At 38.6% G+C, this 22,067-nt stretch overlaps 2 protein-coding genes across 3 annotated transcripts; one reads left to right on the top strand and one right to left on the bottom strand.

The window, feature by feature from the left end:
• Positions 1-904: 904 nt before the first annotated feature.
• Positions 905-9,159, top strand: scamp5a (secretory carrier membrane protein 5a). The gene is made up of 7 exons (XM_056386822.1): positions 905-1,151; positions 1,970-2,056; positions 2,249-2,368; positions 3,367-3,523; positions 3,616-3,717; positions 4,864-4,981; positions 5,739-9,159. Exons 2-7 carry the CDS (start codon positions 2,050-2,052, stop codon positions 5,925-5,927), a joined length of 693 nt encoding a protein of 230 aa, XP_056242797.1. The 5' UTR covers positions 905-1,151; positions 1,970-2,049; the 3' UTR covers positions 5,928-9,159.
• A 1,323-nt stretch (positions 9,160-10,482) lies between these two features.
• Positions 10,483-20,920, bottom strand: LOC130176021 (ubiquitin-conjugating enzyme E2 Q2-like). 2 transcript variants are annotated; one of them, XM_056386820.1, is made up of 13 exons: positions 20,666-20,920; positions 18,165-18,269; positions 16,874-16,996; positions 16,736-16,792; positions 16,476-16,628; positions 15,072-15,156; positions 14,910-14,970; positions 14,728-14,818; positions 14,585-14,643; positions 13,727-13,775; positions 13,531-13,626; positions 13,048-13,114; positions 10,483-12,958 (listed from the first exon to the last, which is right to left on the bottom strand). In XM_056386820.1, the coding sequence occupies exons 1-13, from the start codon at positions 20,822-20,824 to the stop codon at positions 12,927-12,929; spliced, it is 1,137 nt and encodes a 378-aa protein (XP_056242795.1). In that variant the 5' UTR covers positions 20,825-20,920; the 3' UTR covers positions 10,483-12,926. The 2 variants fall into 2 exon arrangements, with proteins under 2 accessions (XP_056242795.1, XP_056242796.1); XM_056386821.1 differs by having other exon boundaries at positions 16,476-16,625.
• Between the last annotated feature and the right edge of the window lie 1,147 nt (positions 20,921-22,067).

Here is a 22,067-nt window from a genome sequence, read left to right as displayed (position 1 = left end):
CCTTATACAGTGGTTTGCCCAAACATTGGTTTTGAATTAACCCAACGTTGTTCTCAACAGTGGCTTATAACTGATTGATAAAGCAATGGCAAATAATTCCTTACTCATTACTCATTGCTTTTTACTGAATCCTGTGTACTAATCATTATCCACCTTGCACTTACATCTTTATACATTTTGAATATTTAATTGTTTTTATCTTTTTGATTTGAAATTGTATAAATCTTTTAAATTTGTGTTTCACTGTTTAAATGCTGCATTTCCATCTTTTGCTTCTGTAATTTTTTAATGCATTAAAAGTTATTTGCCCTTTATGTGACATGTAGGCTACTATAGAGATAAACTTGCTTTGCCTTAAAGTTGTTATTTGTTCTGGAAAAACCTCTGAAAAGTTGTTAAATATACAGGGTATCTTAAAAAGCTGAAAACTGGTTAATCATCCATTTATCCATTCAATGTGATGTAATTGTCAGTAAAATCACACACTTGGCAAATGATTCAAGGCCGTATCATTCCTGCTGGTTTTTATTGATATCTTTTATACCATCATACCAGTATGATCATCAGGATTTAGGAGGAATCGGGAGTTAAATACTGCAGAAACCCTGGTATAACTTGCTGATGTAGACACCCTGTTAATTAGGTTTTTACCTCCTGTATGACTGAGATATTCCTTTTCCTCAGAGTAGGACTGTCATACATCTTTTTAATTCCGGCTGTGATATTTGTATTACAGTAGTATATTTTATAGTAGCTATCAGGCAGCCAATCAGATCAGACAGTGTAATGCCTCCTCTGATTTTCAGCACTGTGGACAGCATCACCGAGGGGCGGAGCTCGTCGAAATACTTCTGCTTTCTGATTGGTCGGTTCAGACCAGCAACAAATCCCGTTTTTTTTTTCTTTCTCGGGGCCCTCGTCCTACCCAGGCGTCTACAACCATCGCAGGGGTATGTGCGTAAAGAAAAGACCTTACGTCACGTGACCGCCGCTTACTCCCAAAGCCATCATTTGAGGAATAACGATACACATTTGTCTCACAAAGCGCCAGAGTCGTGTGTTTCCCCCAGTGTGTTTAACGCAGATTAATCCATAGGATGCTGTTTAAACGAACGGAGGGATTCTAGCGACATTCTCGGACTAAGCGGGAGGTAAGGCGTTTTAATCACTGCATTTTCATTCATTATTCTCCATCTAGGGAAGCGGGAGGGGAATCAGTGCATCAAAATGTATTATCTGGCTCGAAGTCTGGGTTTGACCTGCTCGGCGTCCGGATGAAGAAGAAGCACCGATGCACCACTGTGTCGCACAGTTTGAAGGACGCTTCTCCATCGTCTGTGATCACGATGCACAGTGTCCTACTGCAGCATCACTGCCATCCGCCGACAGAAATACACGTTTAAGACACTGTTAGGATCATAATGCACAAAATCCACCAGGATCAGTCTGTTTTTTGTTGCAGAGCCTGCTTCGTTTTGTGGCAGAAAGATGCCCTTCAGAACTATACCCCACATCCACCATCATGAGCATTGAAATGTGATTTGCAAGTGGTTGATATATATATAGCCTACTGCAAGTGATAAGGGGCTAAACAACCAGCTCGACTATAACCCAGTCTATAAACTCTGTAGGCCTGTAACACGCCTATTTTGCGCCCATAGGTTATGAATACATTTTAGATATCGCGACAAGGCCACACTGTTTCCCACCGCGCGCATTACACAGCTGTAATATGTGCTCAGGAAAACATGTTTATCACAATGAATGATGCTCCATGACGGGTGGGCGCCCTGAAAGGCCTTGGCACCACCTCTAACCAGATCATATGGGGATTCAGTCTTTTATTGTAATGAAGTGTGTGCATGCTGATCCACAGGAAGGCCTATGGAGGATTGTGGCCTGTTGCCTACAAGGAAAGCAATGTGAATGGGTGAGTTTGCACTTAATAAAACAGCTCTGTTGTTTGCAGTTTGGTTTTCAGTAGCTGCAGCTGATATTGAAGTCCGTGTGTCCGTGTTTGCAAGTGGAGGAAAATACTGAGCAGTGATCATGGCAGGTAAGCTTTCCTTTCCCTTCTACTATACTGCATGCATGCGATGTAGAGTCCTTTTGGAAAATTGGCTGCAAAAATGCAAAATCAGCCCATTTATAAGGCTGAGTTTTAATCCTCCATGCAGCTGTCTTGACTTAATTTCTTTATGAGTTTGGTGTGTGGGCAGCTGTGCTGAACTGCGTCTTTGTATCCTAGAAAACAACTTCCCTCCCCTGCCTCGATTCATTCCCCTCAAGCCATGCTTTTACCAAGACTTCAACGAGATCCCAGACCAGCGTCGCACCATGTGCAAGAGGCTCTACTACCTATGGATCTGTGAGTTTAACTGCAGTAAAAGTTTGTGTGTTGACTGCTGGTGGTATGATATGTACGACATCTTATACTTTTAAGCTGTTAACCTGTGAACTGCTCCTGATCTGTCGCGCTGTCTCACTTTGTTTTACCCTTATTATGAGAGTCAAACAGCAAACACTCCAGTAAAGCAGCGAGACCAGACTGACCAGTCTCACTGAATGGCACAGAGCCAGATTCATCTATTTTTCCATTTTCGTATGCATTTATATGTGGAGTCTCAAATATTGTTTCTAAGTTTGTGTCACATTAGCTATTTGCTCTGTGGTTTGAGTACAAAACCTTCACAAATCTGAATGAAGAACAACTGGCATAAATTTAATTAGCTACTATTTTGATAATTGATTAATTGTTTCAGGTGTTTTTCAAACAAAATGCCACTTATTCTCTTGTTCCCACATCTCACATGTGAGGATTTGCAGCTTTTCCATGGTGCATATCACTGAAAATGGAATATCTTTGGGCTTTTGTGCATTGGTCAGGCAAAATAAGACATATTTAGAATTTACAGAACAATTTTTTGTCATTACATAGATCAAATGACTAATCTATGAATGAATCAAGAAAAAAATCTAGTGATAACAGTACATAATAGTAATGTGTCAAATTATAATATTCACTTGAGCATCATGGTATCTTTTTCATTACCACTTAGGTTCTGCCATTTGAAACAAGGAATGTAAGTCTGGTGTTTAAGTAGATTAGTTTACATATAACATTTGGTACTTGTTGACTAGGAATTGTGTGCTGTGTGTGCTAAATAAATTGTAGCTGTAGTTTATATTAAATTATTGTAGTATGATATAGGACTGATAGTTTTAGTGTTGAATAGTAGAGATTCATAGTGATTCAGTCCTGCTGAATTATGAGTAATGCAGCATGTGGGCTTTTTGCTGTGGAGGTTTCTGTCCTCAGTCTTTAATGTTTTGGTCATCTTTGCTCCTCCTCTTGGATGCTGACAGTGAACGCCGCCACACTGGCTGTTAATCTGATTGGCTGTCTGGCGTGGATGTGTGGAGGTGGTGGAGCGACCAACTTTGGCATGGCCATCCTGTGGCTCATCCTCTTCACCCCCTGCTCCTATGTGTGCTGGTTCAGGCCCATCTACAAGGCCTTCAAGTAAGCTGATTCCATTCTGATCATACAAAACATTAGTTTCTGCTGAATCACATAATTTATGACGTTATTCATTCATTTTTCTCTCTGTGCAGGACCGACAGCTCCTTCAACTTTATGGCTTTCTTCTTCGTCTTCATGGCCCAGGTGGTGATCAGTATTATCCAGACTGTAGGCATTCCAGGATGGGGAGTGTGGTAAGAACTTTCAGTGGTTTATTGAAACTAATAAAGATACTTACTAGATTAAGTGTCTTAATAGGGTGTTGGGTCTGCACAACTCTCCAGAACAGCTCCAGTGCTCCTTGGCATAGATTTCTTTAGTCTCTGTTGCTCCACTGGAGGGATGAACACCACTCATCCATTTGATGTATAATGGTGAAGAGAGCGCTATTTTACACATTGGTCCAAAGTTTCTATAGGTGTTCAGTTGGGTTGCAATCTGGAGACTGTAAAGGCCATAGCACATGATTCACATGTGCAAGCATTTCCCTCTGTTATGTTTATCCAACCATTTATACAGATTTTACCTTTAATTTGTCATCAATCTGTCTAAATTGTCCTTTATGTGTCAGGTCAGTCTTTTACATAAGCGCATAGAACAAAACCTCTACATACTGGAGAGAAATCATAAATATTAAGACCAAGTATCCTGACCAGGTGTTAGAAAAACCCCCAGAAAGTGTTCCATATTAATTAAAAGGTGCTGTTATATTACCAATAGATTAAATCACTGTGTAATGTGAAAGTTGCTGCTCATAGCGACAGACCCACAGAGAAGTATCACCAAATCTGCAGTCACTATCAGTACTACGGAGTATTTAGGGATCTTTCAACTCACCGATGAGCGCTCTTATCAGTGTTGCTTTCGACCACAGCAGGCAGCTGTTTTCAGTGAGAAAGTTTGAAAAGCCTCCTGTACACTATCTGCTCAGCACTAAATTACAGGCAAAGTTAGCAAAAAACAGCTAAAGCAAGTGGAACATCTAGCAGCTGAAGTGTAGATCAAAAAACAGAGCGAAAAGGAGACAGAATATTCAATGCATTCTGAATATTGCTATGAATAAATGCTAATTATTCCTCGTTCTGGATGTAAACAAGTTTGCTAAAAATGTCGCCATACTAGCTTAAAAGGTGATAATATGTGTTGTGTTTACAGTTTGCTTCCTCTGCCTTATTTAAAATAAAATGTTAAAGCAAGTTACAAGTTTAAACAAGGACTACACATAATGTCAAAGAATGTTTCAAATATGGGGCTAGACAAAAATGACCAATAATGCATTGTGCATTTATGCTTTGTCATTAAGTGTGTGATCATGCTAACTCTTTTGTTGTTCTTCCCAGTGGCTGGCTGGCAACCATCACCTTCTTCAGCACCAACGTTGGCTCAGCTGTGGTCATGCTGATTCCCACCATCATGTTTACTGCAGTGGCTGTGCTCTCCTTCATCGCCCTCACAAAGGTGACTTATACATGCCTACTTCTCAGAAAAACCCCTGAATACTTTTAGCTTCTTTCCCAGAAACAGAAATGTACATTTTGTAGTTTTCATTTGGTAAAAAGGATCCAGGGTGTTGCTAGCACGGATGTATTACAGGATACGGATACCAGACTCAAAGATGGCACCCACTCACTTAAATGATATTCGGTCACCCGGTACATGAGCTGAAAAAGTTTTCTGGCTTCCCGGTTTGTTTTTGGTTTTGTGGCCGACTGCTTGTGTTCATTATTGTTTCCCCCACCGGCCCCGCCCAGATTTTCCTGCTCAACTCATGTCACTCACAAACCAAACAAATATGGATGCCTCACAAGACAGTTGTTTGTTGGAATTAAACCCAAATCCAATGGATATGGCGTCATATTGTCAGTGCACAGTATTTTAATGCACACACGACCAACTTGATAATCATACAACTGTCCTCATGATGTGAACACATGCAAGTCGTTAACATAGGAATGGGAATCTAAGTATTCCACCTGACATGAATGCAGCATAATTAATGGCTAACAACATCAGTCACCCGGCTTGTTAACTGCTTGTAAGCACTATTACTGCAGAAAAATAAATATACAATTAAAATTTCAACTTTTTGGTAAAGCAATTATGACTGAATAATTACACAAGTCAAAGTAAACACAAAAGATTTACATACTGACACTGATTTCTGAGCCAAAATTTTAATTTGTCGATTACAACTCTCATGCATTGTCCTTTATAGGTTCATAACTTCTATCGTGGTAGTGGTGGCAGTCTGGGTAAGGCCCAGGAGGAGTGGGCCACCGGGGCCTGGAAGAACCCTCATGTGCAGGAGGCAGCTCAGCAGGCGGCCATGGGAGCTGCGCAGGGAGCCATGCAGCAGAACCAGTACTCAGCAGCTCCCACCTACAACTACGACGACCCGATGTAGGACAGAGGCGGGGGCCAGGCTGCCGAGTGGGAGAGATAAAAAAGGGATCAATTAAGAACACAATTCAGAATTAGGTGCCCCTCATTATAATACTGTACAAGCTGAATTTGAACAGAACAATGTAGAGGAAAGTCATGTCTTTGGTGGAAATGTACTTTTATTGAATTTTGACACACATGGGAGTTATAATAATAATTTTAGTGAGTCCACATTTAAATCAACAGCCAGTTTTTTAAAAATCTCTTATGCTGCTTGATTGTAGCTGGTCAATGCGTGTGTTGCTTTTCAGTGGAGACACATAATATAGCTGAAACCAATCCCCTGAGCTTCATCAGTTAATTCAGGTTGTTTAATCTGTGGTCGGCACAGGGTGACTTCTCTGCCTCTGCCTGTGTCACTCTTAAAATGTGTTTTACTGACCTTTAATGTGTTTTTAAGGTACTGTAACAGCTGTATTGTTTAATGTTTACTTTTCTTTAGCCTTGAAGTTATAAGGTCACGAAACGCTAAACCTATTTGCCCCTCAGTTTATGTATGTAGCGAAAACTTTACAGAACTATTTCCTATTAAAGAAATGCTTAACATTTTGGGAAAATTTGCTGTCTTGTCGAGAGTGAGATGAGAAAATCAATATTACTCTCCTGTGTATGATAAATATGTAGCTGCTGTCAACAGCTGGTTAGCTTGCGTTAGCAAGAAGACTCTGTCCAGAGGTAACAAAGTGTACAGCTCAGACTGATAAGATATAAAATGTTAAGCAGTGAGTTTTAGAGGTGCTGACAGATGGATTTTGCTACATTTGGACAGAGCCAAGCTCGAGCTAGCTGTTTCCCACCATTTCCAGTCTTTGTGCTAAAGTAAGCTAGCAGGCTGCTGGCGGTAGCTCCTTATTTACCGTACTGACATGAGAGTGGCATCGATCTTCTCATCTAATTCTCAGCAGGAAAGCGAACAATGGCAAACTATTACTTTAAATTAAACATTTAGGGATTAATTAGGAACATATGATCCTTTTAGTGTTGGCAAAGAAATTCGTCATCTTTGTCTTACTCTGTAAACTTTGTACTTTCTTGTTGAAAAAGAAACACTTTAACTTGGCCAAAATCTCAACAATGTAATCAGAATTTGAAAGTATTCATAGATTAAAACTGGACAGGAAGATAAATAAATGATATCAAATGATGATTTGTCTGTAACATCATTAAAATCAGACGTAGGACGTAGGATTTATGACAAAATTTGTAAGGCAGGTATTTTCCCAACTGCATTTCTTAGAGTTGAAGCTTTTGACTCCCAGAGAAACCCTTTTACAGTTCACATTTTGGTGGCCTGATTGTTTGTTTTCTTTTCCTTATGATGATGATTCAGTTTAACTCAACATTTTTTACATTCTCAGGAAAGTTGTGATAGCTTGTTTTAAATTCTACCTGTAAAGCCCTTAAAGTGTCAACATATTGGGCTATTGTCTCCTTTTATCACCACTATTTAACCATTTGCGGTGTTTGGTTTTGTCGTTACATCCTGGTTATGTGTTGAACTGGTTGGTTTCAGTTCAGTGAATTAAGTGAAGCACATGCAGTATTTAGGATTGCTGTTCTTTGGATAAAACATTCCAAATCGACATTGTACAGGTTTAAAGTGACAGAAAACCAAAACAGTTGAAGGTAAGGCATACAGTAAATATTAATAATCATTGTTGTAGGTGGTCACAGCATTGTATGAAGTGATGGATGTTTTCTCCCTTTGACAAATTCTTCCATTAACCCCTACATGTAAATGCTTAAATGGCTACTTGTTTCTGAAGCTCTGATTTCAGGCCTTAGTGTGTCATTTTGTGGCTGTTGGTGTTATTCCATGAGTAGGTGTAATATGATATTTATATAAAAGAAAATAGAATATAAAATTCAAGACAATTATTTCTTTACGAAGTGAAATTGAAAGAGAGGAGAATATTTGTGTGTGGCCCTTCTCAGGCCTGATGTGTTCAGTCAGAGCCAGTGTCACTTTGATTTCAGTGAAAAGATTTTTGCCTCGTGTCACTTCGACTCTTCAAGATTCAATAGATGGTTCTTACAATAATACAGTATTAGACTTGAAACAGATGTGAAGATACGTACCTGAATGCTCGTTATTTCAAAACCTGTGAGTCGTCTTGTCTGATTGTGATGATGTGGTATTGAATAGGCTGTTTGTTTTTTTTTTCCTTTGTAGTTGTTTTCTTTTGTACCAACCTCATTTTTTCCTGTGTATTTTGGATGATGTGTGGGTGAGTGTGAAGCACATGTTCGTTGTGTCTTTCCATGGCTGTGGGCAACAGATTTTGATTTTTTTTTTTATTTATAATTCTTTGAAAATCTTAAGTAATGTTTGCACTGGGTTACCTGATGTCAGTGCAAACCTAATTCACAGTGAATCACAGTGGAGCAATACTAACATGAATATATTAAACAGTAAAATTATTAGGATCAAGTGGGGTCCTATTGTGCAGGCTTCCAATTTAGACAGAAATATTAAGAACCATAACATGAAGTGTTATGATTTGAAAAATTGGGCCTGTTTTCAATTTGGACATCACTAGTTTAATTTTACAACTGCATTACAACATTTTCACCAGCAGATGCACATACAGTAGTTATGAAGTATAACCCTGTAAACTGTACCATTCACATGATCATCTGTTGTTGTAAATGCACAAAGTTTAGCTGATCTGATCTATAAATTAAGCATAAAATTGTGCACAAAGATGGACAGAGAAGCTACTTTGGTCTGTGGCAGTAGTAAATTTTCATGCTGAGTTTTGGATCAGTCCAAACTCTCTGGCATATGTACATACAACACATTTAATGTGTCTATGGAAATTACATCTGTATAGTTATGGTGTAGCAGGAACTTCACTGCACTGGACGGGTAACACTGCATTTCATATCGCTGTATCTAAGCTTCTGAAAGCCATTTCCCATTAACTTCCCCATGTTCCCACATGTGCTGTATGTTGTTTGATATGTATTATCATGTACTATATGATAAGTAGATATAAATATATAATTACTTGAGGTGAGGTAAATATTTGCCATGGATAAACACAATCAATAAGAACATGCTCTGATTAGGTGAATGAAATGTCTGAGGAGGCTGTGTCTCCATGAGTGAAGTAAATGAGGAATACATTTTTGTGTATTACTTTTGTATTATTTGGTCTTACCCTAATAGATATTAAACAGTTCTTGTTGCATCTTGTTTTGTTATTTAATAGGTTCATATAGTCTTGTACACAGACTTTCAGAATTTGTTTGTTTGGCTGTTGATGTAGAGAAACCACGGTGTCAGATAAAAGAAAGATTAGATTCTCCTCAATGTAATGAAAAAAATAGACAAAACCATTAAAAACCAATTTCACAGACAGCAGTACAGAGCTAACAATAAAAAAATGTTTCTAATCTGCCCTCCAACCAGATTTGTATGAACTGAAACCCACATTTAGTGTCAACTACCCTGAACAGAGTGGCTCCTGCTCTTGATCAATGTTGTTGTATTTTAAAATGTTGAATTTCTTCAACAACGAATGTTAAGGTCTCCTCTAAATTACTTTGCTTTTAAAGTGGAGTGGAGCAAGATATGAATAAACAGAAATCCCAAATCGAAAAGGCAGCGATGAATAGTTTTTTAGGCCCTGATGTAAAAGAAGTGAAAGTTGAAGCAGATGTGAAGTTTCGTGGGAGTTTGTTCGAGACGTGTGACTCATAAACACCATGTAACCTACCACATTCTTTTAAGATACAAACACTATTTTTTCTATTTAAATTAAAAGCAGGTGGAAAAAGGTTTTTATGATTCAGTTCAGAAAGAAGAAAGCTACAACATCTACAACAAAGATACTGCTCACACCTTTGGTGATAGTAATCATATAAAATGCATAACACCAGGAAAGAGGCCAGTCATCATAACAAGTGCTTTTACTTTCGTCACATTAAGTACATTTTGCTAATAATGCTGAAGCCGTGTCCTGGACAGAGCTATTTAATTTGGTACAAATTATACAGAAAGCTGTGTGATAGAAAGCTGAACATGCAAAAAATGTCAAATTTGTCAGCAGGCAAGTATAAGGTTCAGCATATATGGAGAATAGGTTTTACAACAATAAGTGGATACTTGCTGAGGTTTAAATGGGGCTTTTCTTTCAAAGAAATTCCTCGACTTGTACAAAATTACTTCTTTTTTTTTTGCAGTGAGCTTAAGGAAATTATGAGGAAATTTCTTAAAATAAAACATTAACCAGAACTGCACTGAAAACCTGACTGATACATGAGCAGGGCTGTAAGACAGGAAACATCACGTATTCAGCTATAGGTGAAATTGTGACACATTTCTTGCTTCAAATAAAAATGCTTTTATACATAATCAAATCAGCATGAAAACTATATCAACAGTAAACAAAATGACTGGCCAATATTTGTTATTTCATAACGTATCAATATCAGCCCCAATATATCCAAGATCCACTTAGCAAGAGCAATGGAAAATCATATAACAAACAGGGAAGCACATAAAACAGCAATAATCTTAAAATTCTTTATTCATAAACTTGATGCAAGTTTACAAATTACTGTACATGGTCAAAATTTCTTCAAATGGAAAATGAAAAAGTAAAAGAAAACCAAAGCGAGCCAACGGTGCCAGACTCTGTCATCTGTTTGTTGGTGCCAGAAAAATGAACTGAAAAATGAAATAAATGAATCTTTGCAACACAGTCCAGTTAGAGAAGCGTGCAGGTCTGTTCACCACGGCATGACTGTCAAACTCGAATCATCTCAATATTCCCTCTGACCAGAGGTTTGGCATTTTGGAGGGAGGAAATCACACAGGTGGATAAAGGCTTTGTAACAGGGGAAGTTGTACTTAAAAAAAAAAAAAATTTTTACTTTTCTGTGCCTTCAGACAACACGGGTCCTCTAGGGTTGAGGACACTTCTTGTTGATGATACCTGTCAACTCCTCACCCGTCAGATATATCAGACATGCAACAACAGGAAGTGGAATAGTGTGCTGAGAAAAAAAAAGGTTTTCCTGATATTAAAATATATAGCTCAGAATGGCCTTGTTGTTATATTTAACCTCTCGAGGCTGAAAGCAAATCTATTTCAGCACTTGGGAGGAAAAAAAGTGAAAGAAGACTTTGGTGGGTATTGATGAGCCACTACGCGGGGTGGTCACCATGCTCCTGCAGTCCTTCCTCTCTAACATCGCTTGAATTAAAAGAACATGGGACCCATATTATTGTAAAGCTGATTTCACTTTCTCTTTTTGACATCAGATCGGTTTGTGAGTGAGCCTAAACATCAGCGGAACAGAGCGTTAATTAATCCAAGAAAATAACCCCAAAACTCAACATGTACAGATTCCCCTCCTAAGGATTGTTTGTTACCTGAGTTGCCATTCAAACATACTTTTGCAGACAGTGTTAACAAATAAACTGCAAAAGCGCAAACAGATTGATAGATACAGTGTGTGTCCTGTAGTATGGGGAACAGCAGTACTGATGGTGTACTACAGTATATTGCAAGGTCAAAGTTTCATACAGAGTTTCAGGTCAGTTCTTGTCGCACTACAAATGATCCGTTTTTGTTACAGACCAAAAACAGAGACACCAAAACACAACCATGGTATATTGTGGTGGCAAAGGAAGCCCTGATGGAAGTTTAGCTGCTGACTGAGAAAACTGAGGCAGCAGAGAGGATGAATCCAGCTGCAAGTAATGTCACGCAACATGATGGCAGTGTCAAATCTAAACTGGGCAGGGGGAAACCAATCAATCTACATCAGGGAAATATGACAAAATGTTGTTGCAAAACTGGGCAGAAAGCTGAAAAATCCCACATCCAAACACCCTTCATCTATTCCCTCTTTAAACCCACCCTAGCACGGTTCTGCTAAACAAAGCGACTGTAATCAAACCCACAGATCTTTTACGACAGTTGAGATGAGGCCCCTGTGCAACATGCTGTTAACTTTACACACACGGGGCTTCATTTTCAGCATCAAACTAGCCATCAACCTCTACAGCAATAATCAAGAGAAAGGCCAACAGCCAAACTGAGCACTTGCGGGGCCACTGTGTTAACAGAAATAAGGCAAAGAGAGCTCCTCAGCTTTAGCATTAGGTCTGTTAGAACTTCCAAAGTGATAATATCATCATCTACTGAAAATATACCTATGTATCCTCTTTCCTAGACATATAATACGCAGATTCTGAGATATTTCAAATCCACTGGCCATGTCTTCATATTAGCCACTGGTGGAACGACAACGGTTGACAAGAATGCAACAATTTGGTTCTGCTTGGCCCAGTATTCTTCATACATTTTATAAAGTAAGAGCTAAAAGATACCGAGTGGTAGGTCATCTCAATTTATAGATACGCTCCTAAAATATGAAAATTGGCTCATTTATTGTCTAGGATTCTGAAATAATAAAAACAATTGCCAAATAATATTTCTAAAACAATATTTGCATTTATGTACCACTTAACTTCCAGAAACAAAAAAATAAAAACAACTTATTTAATAAAAACAGGTGCGGTGAGGTGCCACTTCAAGAGCTTCAGTATCAATCTTTTAAAATTCCCATTTAAAGAGTTGTAACTGACTGTTGGTGAAGCCCAGTTTGTCAAAGCAGCGAAAGAAAAAGCATTTCCCCACATTTAAAGGGAGAAAAGTTTTTTTTTTTTTTTTTAAAGACAAATGAGCATATTTAGAAAACAGGACTAGTGATACTCTCACATCATCCTCCTCACTAAAACACTGAGGGGAGAAGCAAAGTGACACCAGAATAAAGTCTTTTTCCCGGAGCGGGGCGAAGGAATACTTGTCAGATGAGCCAACGAGATGGTTTCCGCGAGAAAGATGATATATTCCCAGTAAGTCAGAGGGAGGAAAAATATTCCAAAGAAAACAAGATACTTTGACCCATAGACATGTTCCCTGTGCATAGTGGTAGAAGCTCCTTATCCGTCCTCTTTAGGTGGTGTGTACCAGCCTAGAAGAACAGAGAGAGACACAGTTTGCCGATGGATCCATACCACGAGGCGTCTACCGAGCCACAATCCTTCAGAAATATCTACTTACCGTTCTTTTCATGAATCTGCACGAGGGATTTGTATGACTGTTGTGCTCTGGCAAGATTGTACTGGTTCTGAAAAACAAACAATGCTCCATAAATCGCTCGTTATCCCATAGTAACTATATAAACAATTACTGCTGCAATCAGTGGTTGATGCCTTGTTGGGGACTTTGCTGCATGTCATTCCACATCTCTCTTCACTAATTTCCTGTGATATTTCTACTGTAGTCTGTCAAATAAGGGCATAAAATGACTAATGTAAAAGCAACTGTCTCCAATATGAATACATATTTTTTTACTTCTCAGTAAAAACAGCCTCTACAGCAACTGAAGTTACACAGAAGATGCAGTGAAGCTCTCATCGCCAAAGTTGATCCGACTTCACACGTGTCCATTCAGAACAGCTAAAAACACCTTTGTCCTTAAACATAGTCAAACAACATGTTGTGCAACCTCATTCAATTTAAGCATACTTTGACATCAGTTACCTTATTGGCTCCAAACTGCACCCTGGCTTTTCCTTTCACCAGAGTTGCATTTATCTGCATAATGACAGATTCTATGGAATAGGCACTGCTCCAGCCCTGAAAATGAAAACACAAAACCACACAAGAAAATCACATGAATCCACTTCCTCTGTTGTTTGAGTTAAGGAAAATGATGTCATCCATCTCATTTACACACCTGTTTTGTGAGAAGTTCCATGCACAAGGCCCCTCCTCCTAGAACATAACTGAAATTACAAAACATAACAGTATTAGGAATCAGCAGTAAACACTTTAAAGTAGATGTCTACATTTGATCAAGAAAGTGTTCAATTGCCTTTATGCAAATTTGTTGTGCTTTAAATTGATTTCACAATGTCTTGATTTGCCTTGTGGGGGAGCAAGTTTTTAATTTTGAGGCACTTTGAATATAGAAACTGTTGTGAATGTAAAAGTAGTCTGAATCAAATTTGTTTATGCCTATTTTTAATCATCAGAAACCCTTGCAGAATCTGTATATTTTGAGACGCATGATGGAATAATATGACACTATTAAAGCTTAAAAAGGAATTGCTTATGTGAATTGGCTTAAAAAAATGCAACTATAGCCTAATCCCGCAGATGTCGTGTGACGCTTTTATTTAAGTGTCAGAGTTGATAATTTGCAGCCAGTCATAAACAAACCACAAACCTGTACTATACAGAAGCAAAATAACTTCAAATATAGTCCGCCCTGCGTCTAAAAGCATACAGCAATTCATCAAAGGATCTGACGTGAGCTTTGTAAGGAAGCAAAGTACAGAATCAACACATCATATGATGCACAACATGTGATTGGAAACATCATCCAGGCTAAAGCAAAGGCCCTTAGTACTTCACATTTGTGTTATTTCAATTTACAATCACAATGGGACAAATTAATATTCTCTCCCAACAAAGTCCAAGTCCATTTAAAAATTGTGTGCACAACAAATGTGGACAAAGTCCCAGTGAGTGAATACTTTCTTCAGAGGATTTCATGTGCAAACTGGGCACAGAGAGATCACTACACACTCACCCTCCGGAGAGCACAGGTGAGACAACCCGTACAAAAGGTGGGTCAAAAGGAAAATTATCCTGTCATATGAAGAAAAAAAAATTGAGTCTCCAGAAAACTAATTTTCCCAAAAAACAATTGACAAATATTATTACAAGACTCACTTTATAAGAGAAATTGAGCAGAATGTAGTCCACTCCTTCCTTTTCTTTTAAGACCTGCAAGTCACTATGTAATGGACTATCTGGGTCTACCCTGTAACGAAGAGCGACAAGTCAAATCTAGCAGAACACATAATATCTGGCAAACTGAAAATGATTAAAAACAGCTGAATGTAAAAACTTACGTCCTTAACTTGACATGCCATTCATAAAGGCTGTCATTGACTAGTTCGACTGAATAAATACCTGTGAAGTGAACAACACAAACACAGAACTTAACTCCATCTGCTGATGAAAAGTTAAAACAGTTAAGCCACGACTATAGAGAAATTTGTCCCAATAGTCACCTGTCTTGTAACTCTGTGATCTGTAGATCTCCCTGAGTTCCTTCATTAGGCGGTCTGAAGCTTGCACCGAGCCAGAGACTGCACCCTGCAACATAAACCACAAAGGTGCATTACACAGTTGAACAACACCGTATATTGCAAAGTGGAGAGGTGGATGGGCCTTTATCAGGGCATCCAGAGATCCTAAGGTGAATGTGTTACTCATTTCAGCCCATAAACAATGTAATATCTGAACATTTTCAACACTTAAGAGGACAACCAGCTCTCATTGAGTGAAGACACTTCTAGAAAATAAGTCTATTATAAGCATGTGAGAGAAACTTCTGACCATGAGGCTTAAAATGTTGTTGACAATGCAGTGATGATACCAGTGATTTATCTTATGTTGATCTTTTTTAGAAATCCAGCAATCTGAATCAGTTCAGTTTTAAATTTAGTTTGGATCACTTCAAAAAAAAAAAAAAACTACAGTCTGGTGGTGACAGATGCTCAGAACAGAAGATTCTGTGATTGCTGGCAGCTGGCTTCTTCTCCATAACCAATGAGGCTGCGTTCAGGCTGAAACTTGCACTGTGCTGGCAGATGATGTTGGAGTGTGCTGCTGCGAGAGCTGAGGGACGACTTTTTGCTAGGAAGCCTAGCATTTTCTTCCTGCCGGTGCCCTCTGCTGCAGCTGCAACAACAACAGCAGCAGCAGCAGCAGCAGCAGCAGCAGCAGCAGCAGCAGCAGCAGTCACATTGTGTTAAATGAACAATGAGTCTGCGATTTGACAGAGTGCTACTGTTGGTCTGAACATGGCACAATTGAGTGAAAAAAAATGTTTGTCAGATGAAATAAAAGTGAAGAATCTATGCCCAAGTGGTTATAGATTCATCCCATAGTCAGTCACAAATTCCAGGTTGGAAAAACTGCAACACTAACAAATCTAACTGAACCTTTTATCTCTCTTTGCTCTTTTTATTAGTAAAGAGCAATGAAGAAAACATTTGACTCATGAAACTGAAATGTAATCACAATTTCATATCTAATGCTGCTTATCTCACTTTCAAGTTGTAAACATTATTTGGGCAGACAAAAAATGATCATAGAGCTAAACTGATTTTTTGAGTTTCAGTTATTTATAACTTCAGTTACCTGCAAACATTAAATCTACTTTGAAAAAGTACTTGAAAGGATATGGATTCGAGAAGTGTCAGAAGTGTTGGATTCACAATCAATAAAATGCTATTGAAACCCAGTCTTACCCAGGAGACTCCCATGGTTTTGTGCTGAGTAATATGGAGAGTGCAGCCAAAAATTAACATTCAAATGACAATTTACAGGGAAAAGTAGCTCCTCCACTTCTTCACTCAGTCAGAGTCACCAAATTCAATATAAGGAGCATGAAGTGAATGAGCACTTACATTCAAGTGATCCTGTCTCTGGTTCTTACGAATTTTCTCCAAGATGGCCAGATTTTCTTTTTCTATTCCATCATCTTCTGACTTTTTTCCATCTACTGGCTCCTCTTCTTTCATGTCATAATGGTCAAGGTCTTGGTCCAAGTCAATGTCCTGCTGACACAGTGTATTAATTATGTTTAGAAACAGGATGTAAAACAAATTCAATCACTAAGCTATAAACAATATTAATCCACTTGGTTGTCAGGAATACTTATAAATACCTCTCCCATTTCTTCCTCCTCTTCCTCTTCAGATGTCACCTCATCTGATGGCCCGTGCTGTAGTGGGGAGAAAAACAACACATGTTGGAAAACTGTTGAGTTTTCAAATATAACAAAGAAGCATGTTTTAGTGCTTACCTTTCGCTCTTGGGTAATTGGACCAGCAGGTAGAGGCTGGTCGAGCATTTCTACATCTGGATGTTGTGGCAGGTTGTAAAGGCGACAGAGATCACAAATGAGCCGCTTCAGCTGCTGAAGAAGCTGTGGGTGAGATCAGCAATGTCATTAATGAATATCAACCTGCCATTAAACAGTCCTTCCAAGTTCCCTCTGTTCTAGCACTTAACATGCACTCACATGTCCATTTTTATTAAACCTGTTCAGTCATATGCAATCCGTTTCAACTGTTCTGCCATAAAATATAGTTTCTGTTAATACTATCATAGAGATGTTGATTAAATGATATGTTTTAGCATTGAGGTCATAAGTGGTGATGGTGTTGAGCAGAGAGAAAGGACAAAAAAATAGATGAGAGATAGATAATGTATAATTAATAATAATTACAACAATATAATGTAGTCCAGTACAACACCACCATTGAATATGACTTCAATAATATGAATGTAACTGAAGTCACACCGATTCATAAGAATACAGTTCTATGCAAAAGTTACTTTTTATTTCATGAACATAAACACAGTAAAAAAAAATTAAATGGCTATTGTGGAATATGCACATTTTGTTTGCTAATAAGTCAGTACTTAGCGATCCTGGTTTGCCAACTGTTAAGCATGGTGCTAGAAATATTATTCTTTGAGGTTGTGTGGCAGCCAGTGGCACAGGAAACAATGATAGAGGAAAGAATGGATTCAATTTAATATCAGCAAACTGTAGATGCAAATGTCCCAGAGTCAGTCAAAGAACTGAAAGTGGAAAGCTGAAAGAGACTGGCCTCTACAACAGGACAATAATCATCCAAATCAGACCTCAAAATCTACCATGCACTACTTCAGGAAACACAAGCTGAAGCTTTAGGAACGGCCCTCACAGTGCCATCACTGAAAATCAGTGGATTGAAACATGCTGTGTGCAAGACAACATAAAAATATCTCAGAACTTGAAGTGGTCTGCAGCAAGAGTGGGTGAAAATTCATTAAACAATAGAAAGATTCTTAGTTGCTACAAAAAGTGTTTCCAAGCTGTGATATCTGCCAAAAGGGGCAGTTAGTGTGTATTGACTTTGTAGGGTGCCCAGTTCTCTTTGTAATTTTTACAGGGATGCCCAAACTTTTGCACACAACTGTAGACAATGCGGCAGTGCTGCTGCCTGCATTCATACAATTGTACCTGACAAGGCACCACTGAGTCTATGTGACAATACCATTTTGTGCAAGCCTCTGTGAAACTGAAGCCACATCAGCCAACTTACCAATGTGCTGCCTTTTCTCACATCCTCCAAACGCTCCAACACTTCAGCCAGACTAGGATCATCAGAGTCAACAAACCATATTGGGGGTGTTGAGGGGTAGGATTCCTGCAACAGAGGCAACAATAGGACATGGAAATTTAGCCAGTCATGCTTGTGTGTTGGTGGCTTTATTGTCTACAGATTGTATATAAACACTTAACAGAGAACACAACTGTTTTCATGAAACCAAAACTTTGCCTGAGGAAATCTCCTGTACATATAATGTTAAAGTTTATTCCAAAGCTATAAATGACTTAAATCCAAATGTCTTAGCCCACACAGCCACCTACTGAACAAAATGATTTGTCTACTGCCAGCTGCAGAGCTGAAAGAGTATCTCCAGCACTGGCAGACAAGTGGCTGAGTGATGCTCTAAACCTTCAATTAGACCTTAATACAGCTGTTAAATCATGAGTGTAGTTCAGTTTACATCAGTGGTATATCATAGTATAATGGGGTAAAAACTACAGCTGAATGTTGTGGAGTCTAGCTAGCAAAGATGAAATGGTGAAAATCAGTTGTGTTTGGTACTGCTATGTAATGTATTGGTTCTAATTTCTGCAGCGGGGATCCCATGTCCAGGACAAGGAAAACGCTGCAAACAATTATACAATAAGAGTGAAGTTTAGGTACAAAGTTACAAATGTGTTTGGGTAAGAATGTAGGAGTGTTTTATTCTGTGTTCATGTTACATGGGATGGGTTCCATGTGTAGGATGGGAAAAATTCCCATGTTAAAGACTTGTAAACAAACAAAGAGAGCAGCAACTCAAGATGGTAGTATGCTTGTGGTATTAGTAATGTGAGGGTTAAATTTCATTGTTCTTTCACAGTTTATCTGTATATCAATTAAATTTGAGTTTACTTTCACTGAATGTTAAACTTTGGCTGACATGAGATGTTTGTTTGGTTTATCATGTGAATATAGCATTAACTACTGAAATTTGCATTCAGACAAACAGCTGCCACTCAACATTTCTAGATAACTGAGCTGAAACTATTCAGTTGATGAAAAATGTGTGTCATATGTTAAGTAAAAATGCCATACATTTACTTGCTTTTTCTTTGTTTTATAATTTAGAAAATAATCAGCAGATTAACAAACAATGGTAACATTTGTTAGTTGCAGCTCTAATCCACATTTTTTCGGGATCTAGGACTAACCATCACAAAGCCACATTTAAAGAAATTCACATGGATCGTGTATACCTGGTTTTGCTAAATTGTGTTTAGCCTACACTTTATTCAGTTAATCCAACGTGAGTAGAGCAGGGAGAAATTAAAACCTCATTTTACTTACTCACATATCATTTTCCAGTGGGAGGGTTGTGATGCTGAATGTAATCTGGTTTCTTTGAGACTAAGACTGACTCAAAGGAGGTGCAGACTGACTCAGCTAGACTTGATATGACATAGCTATCTAAACATTTTAACAAGCCCGTCTGTGTCGCCCAGCAATGAGCATAAGTGGGAGTGCGTATGTGGGTGTTTGTTCATAGAGAGAGACGGGATGTGGTTAGGGTGCTGAGGTCTGTGCCACCTGAACTACAGAAAAACAAGTGTCATGACAATAGTGGACTCCAGTTGTTAGTGACATTGCCTACGTCTTGCATATATGATTTAAGTCACAAATCATACACAGAAACCGTTTCAAGTGCAAATGTTGGAGTGCATAGAAATACCAGGCCCCTCTGACGTTACTATGCTTAAAAAAAAAAAAAAAAAAAAAAATTATATATATATACATGCATATACACACACACATCTCAGCTTGCATTATTAGCTGATTAAAAATAATATAAAATTAAGCACGGTGATGTCTCGTTCAGATCTACATTATATCGTTTTCTACGTGTTTTACTGTCCAGATATAGGAGATACAAACGTCGCCGCCGTGATATATGCCAGTAAGTTCGCCAGAGGGATCCGTCTATTTACTGAAAAGGCAGAAAACACAGTGGCACAACATTCCATTAAACCGCGTCTATCTAAGGTTAAAGATGTGAACGGGACATTCAGCGGTATGTCTGTTCTTCGAAATATAGCAAGTTAAAGCTGTAATGTTGTAAAAGTTCCCCTATGCCCAAGCAGAATAACGTTAAGATTTAACTGGGTAGGGTTCAGTAGTTGGAAAGTTAGAAGCCGTAGTACCGCAAACTGTAACGCAGTTATTTTGGCTAACTAGGCAAGCTAGCGTTACTTTCAGTTAAGAGGCTAGCAAAAGCTACTGCATCGTCGTTCTACTAATCGACGTTTAATTGTATTATTTTCAAGGTGGATTTAACACTGGAGCTGTGATGTATTCTTTAATCCAAGGGGTAACTTGAATCCTGATGGTTGTTCATTAGGGGAATATAAAAACCGAACTCTTTATTCGTAGTTGATTTGTAAACACGGAACCTTCCGCGGAATGATTTGGTTTCAGTCGATAGTCAGTGGCTGCGTTAGCTGGCCTGGACTCACCGTGATGTTGCAGTGAATGATCAGCAGCTTCTCCCCTGTTACGTTGAATTGGCAACTGAGTTCATCGGGTTTCCAGTCTATTATTCTGAATCGTTCGTGGTTTGGGTCAAAAATTGACTCCAAAAACTTCAGTTCGGCCTTCAGCCCCGACACCGACATCTTCTACTCATCTCAAACCACCAGGCCGCTGGCAGAGGGGAAGTCGGGGCGGAATGCGACCGCGCAGTTGAGTCGGTCCACGGATCTCGCATGTTAGCGTGAGAACAACAACAAAGGGCTGAAAGGGATTGGTTAACGGGGAACACTGTCAGTAGGATTTTACAGTCATGACAATACACAACTTCAGTTTAATGTAAATTTGCCTTCTTCTTTGTTGTTGTATGTTATTATTACGTGTTTTTATTTGGCAATAATTTCATAAATGTGCTCTGCCTAAAGGAACCCATATAGAGATGAAAACATCATACATATGTGGATTTTATATAATAAATATACAGTATATAATATATGAGCAAACAAAAACTTGAGAGTTTAAAAAAAGACAGGCTGGGTTACAAATAATCCAGGGCCTCATATCTCCAGGGGCCCCAAAAGAGGTTTGATTAATTGCCAATCTTTTGGGGAGAATGTGCACCACAATAATACAGTATCAACTGGGTCCTGCATTATTGGGGGCCAAGCAGTAAGCTGCTTTGAAATGTTCAGATAACCTACCACCCTACGCAATATTTCTTCATTAAAGTTTCATTAAAGTTGCTCATTGGACAACCTCTATCCAATGTTAACCAAAGTTGGCACAGATGATCTTCAGACCAGGACTCACAAATGTTATCACATGGATTTCGGATTCTTGATTTGTGAAAGCATAAATAACAGCCAATCAAAATTGGCTGCAAAGGTGCCAAACAAGATATCAAGTCGTATCTTAGCCAATTTTGACTGACATCAACTGACATGAAACTTGCTGTGAGTGCTTACAACCATGCCCATGACATCATGTTTCCATGGCAACTCTGGCCAGCTGGGCTGCTTGGCTCTTACATTGATGCTTGCACATACAGTATATTACATAATATTGTCGATTTGTGTCAAAATGTACATTAAAACCTTTAAACTTCGTGTTTATAATGTGGGTTTTTATGGCTAAAGGTGTGTACCATCAACTAACTCACATACAAACAAACATGCGGGTAATAATCCAGTACAGCAATATCCGTTGGTTTCTGGGTCTCTTCGCTAAACATGATAAAGCTGCCATCTACAATGTTCAGTATGTACTTGATGGGACATTGTAAGTAACAGCGATCCAGCAGCAAATATTTGACCTGTTGGCAGGTTAATCTATGCAGCATGTGTAAAAAAAAATGCACAATCAAAACCATTTGTTAAATAGCCTATTATT

The sequence above is a fragment of the Seriola aureovittata genome, chromosome 10, assembly GCF_021018895.1.
Source record: "Seriola aureovittata isolate HTS-2021-v1 ecotype China chromosome 10, ASM2101889v1, whole genome shotgun sequence".
Taxonomy (NCBI): Eukaryota; Metazoa; Chordata; class Actinopteri; order Carangiformes; family Carangidae; genus Seriola; species Seriola aureovittata.
The sequence above is the reverse complement of the archived record's forward strand: the minus strand, read 5'-3'. Positions and strand labels throughout refer to the sequence as shown.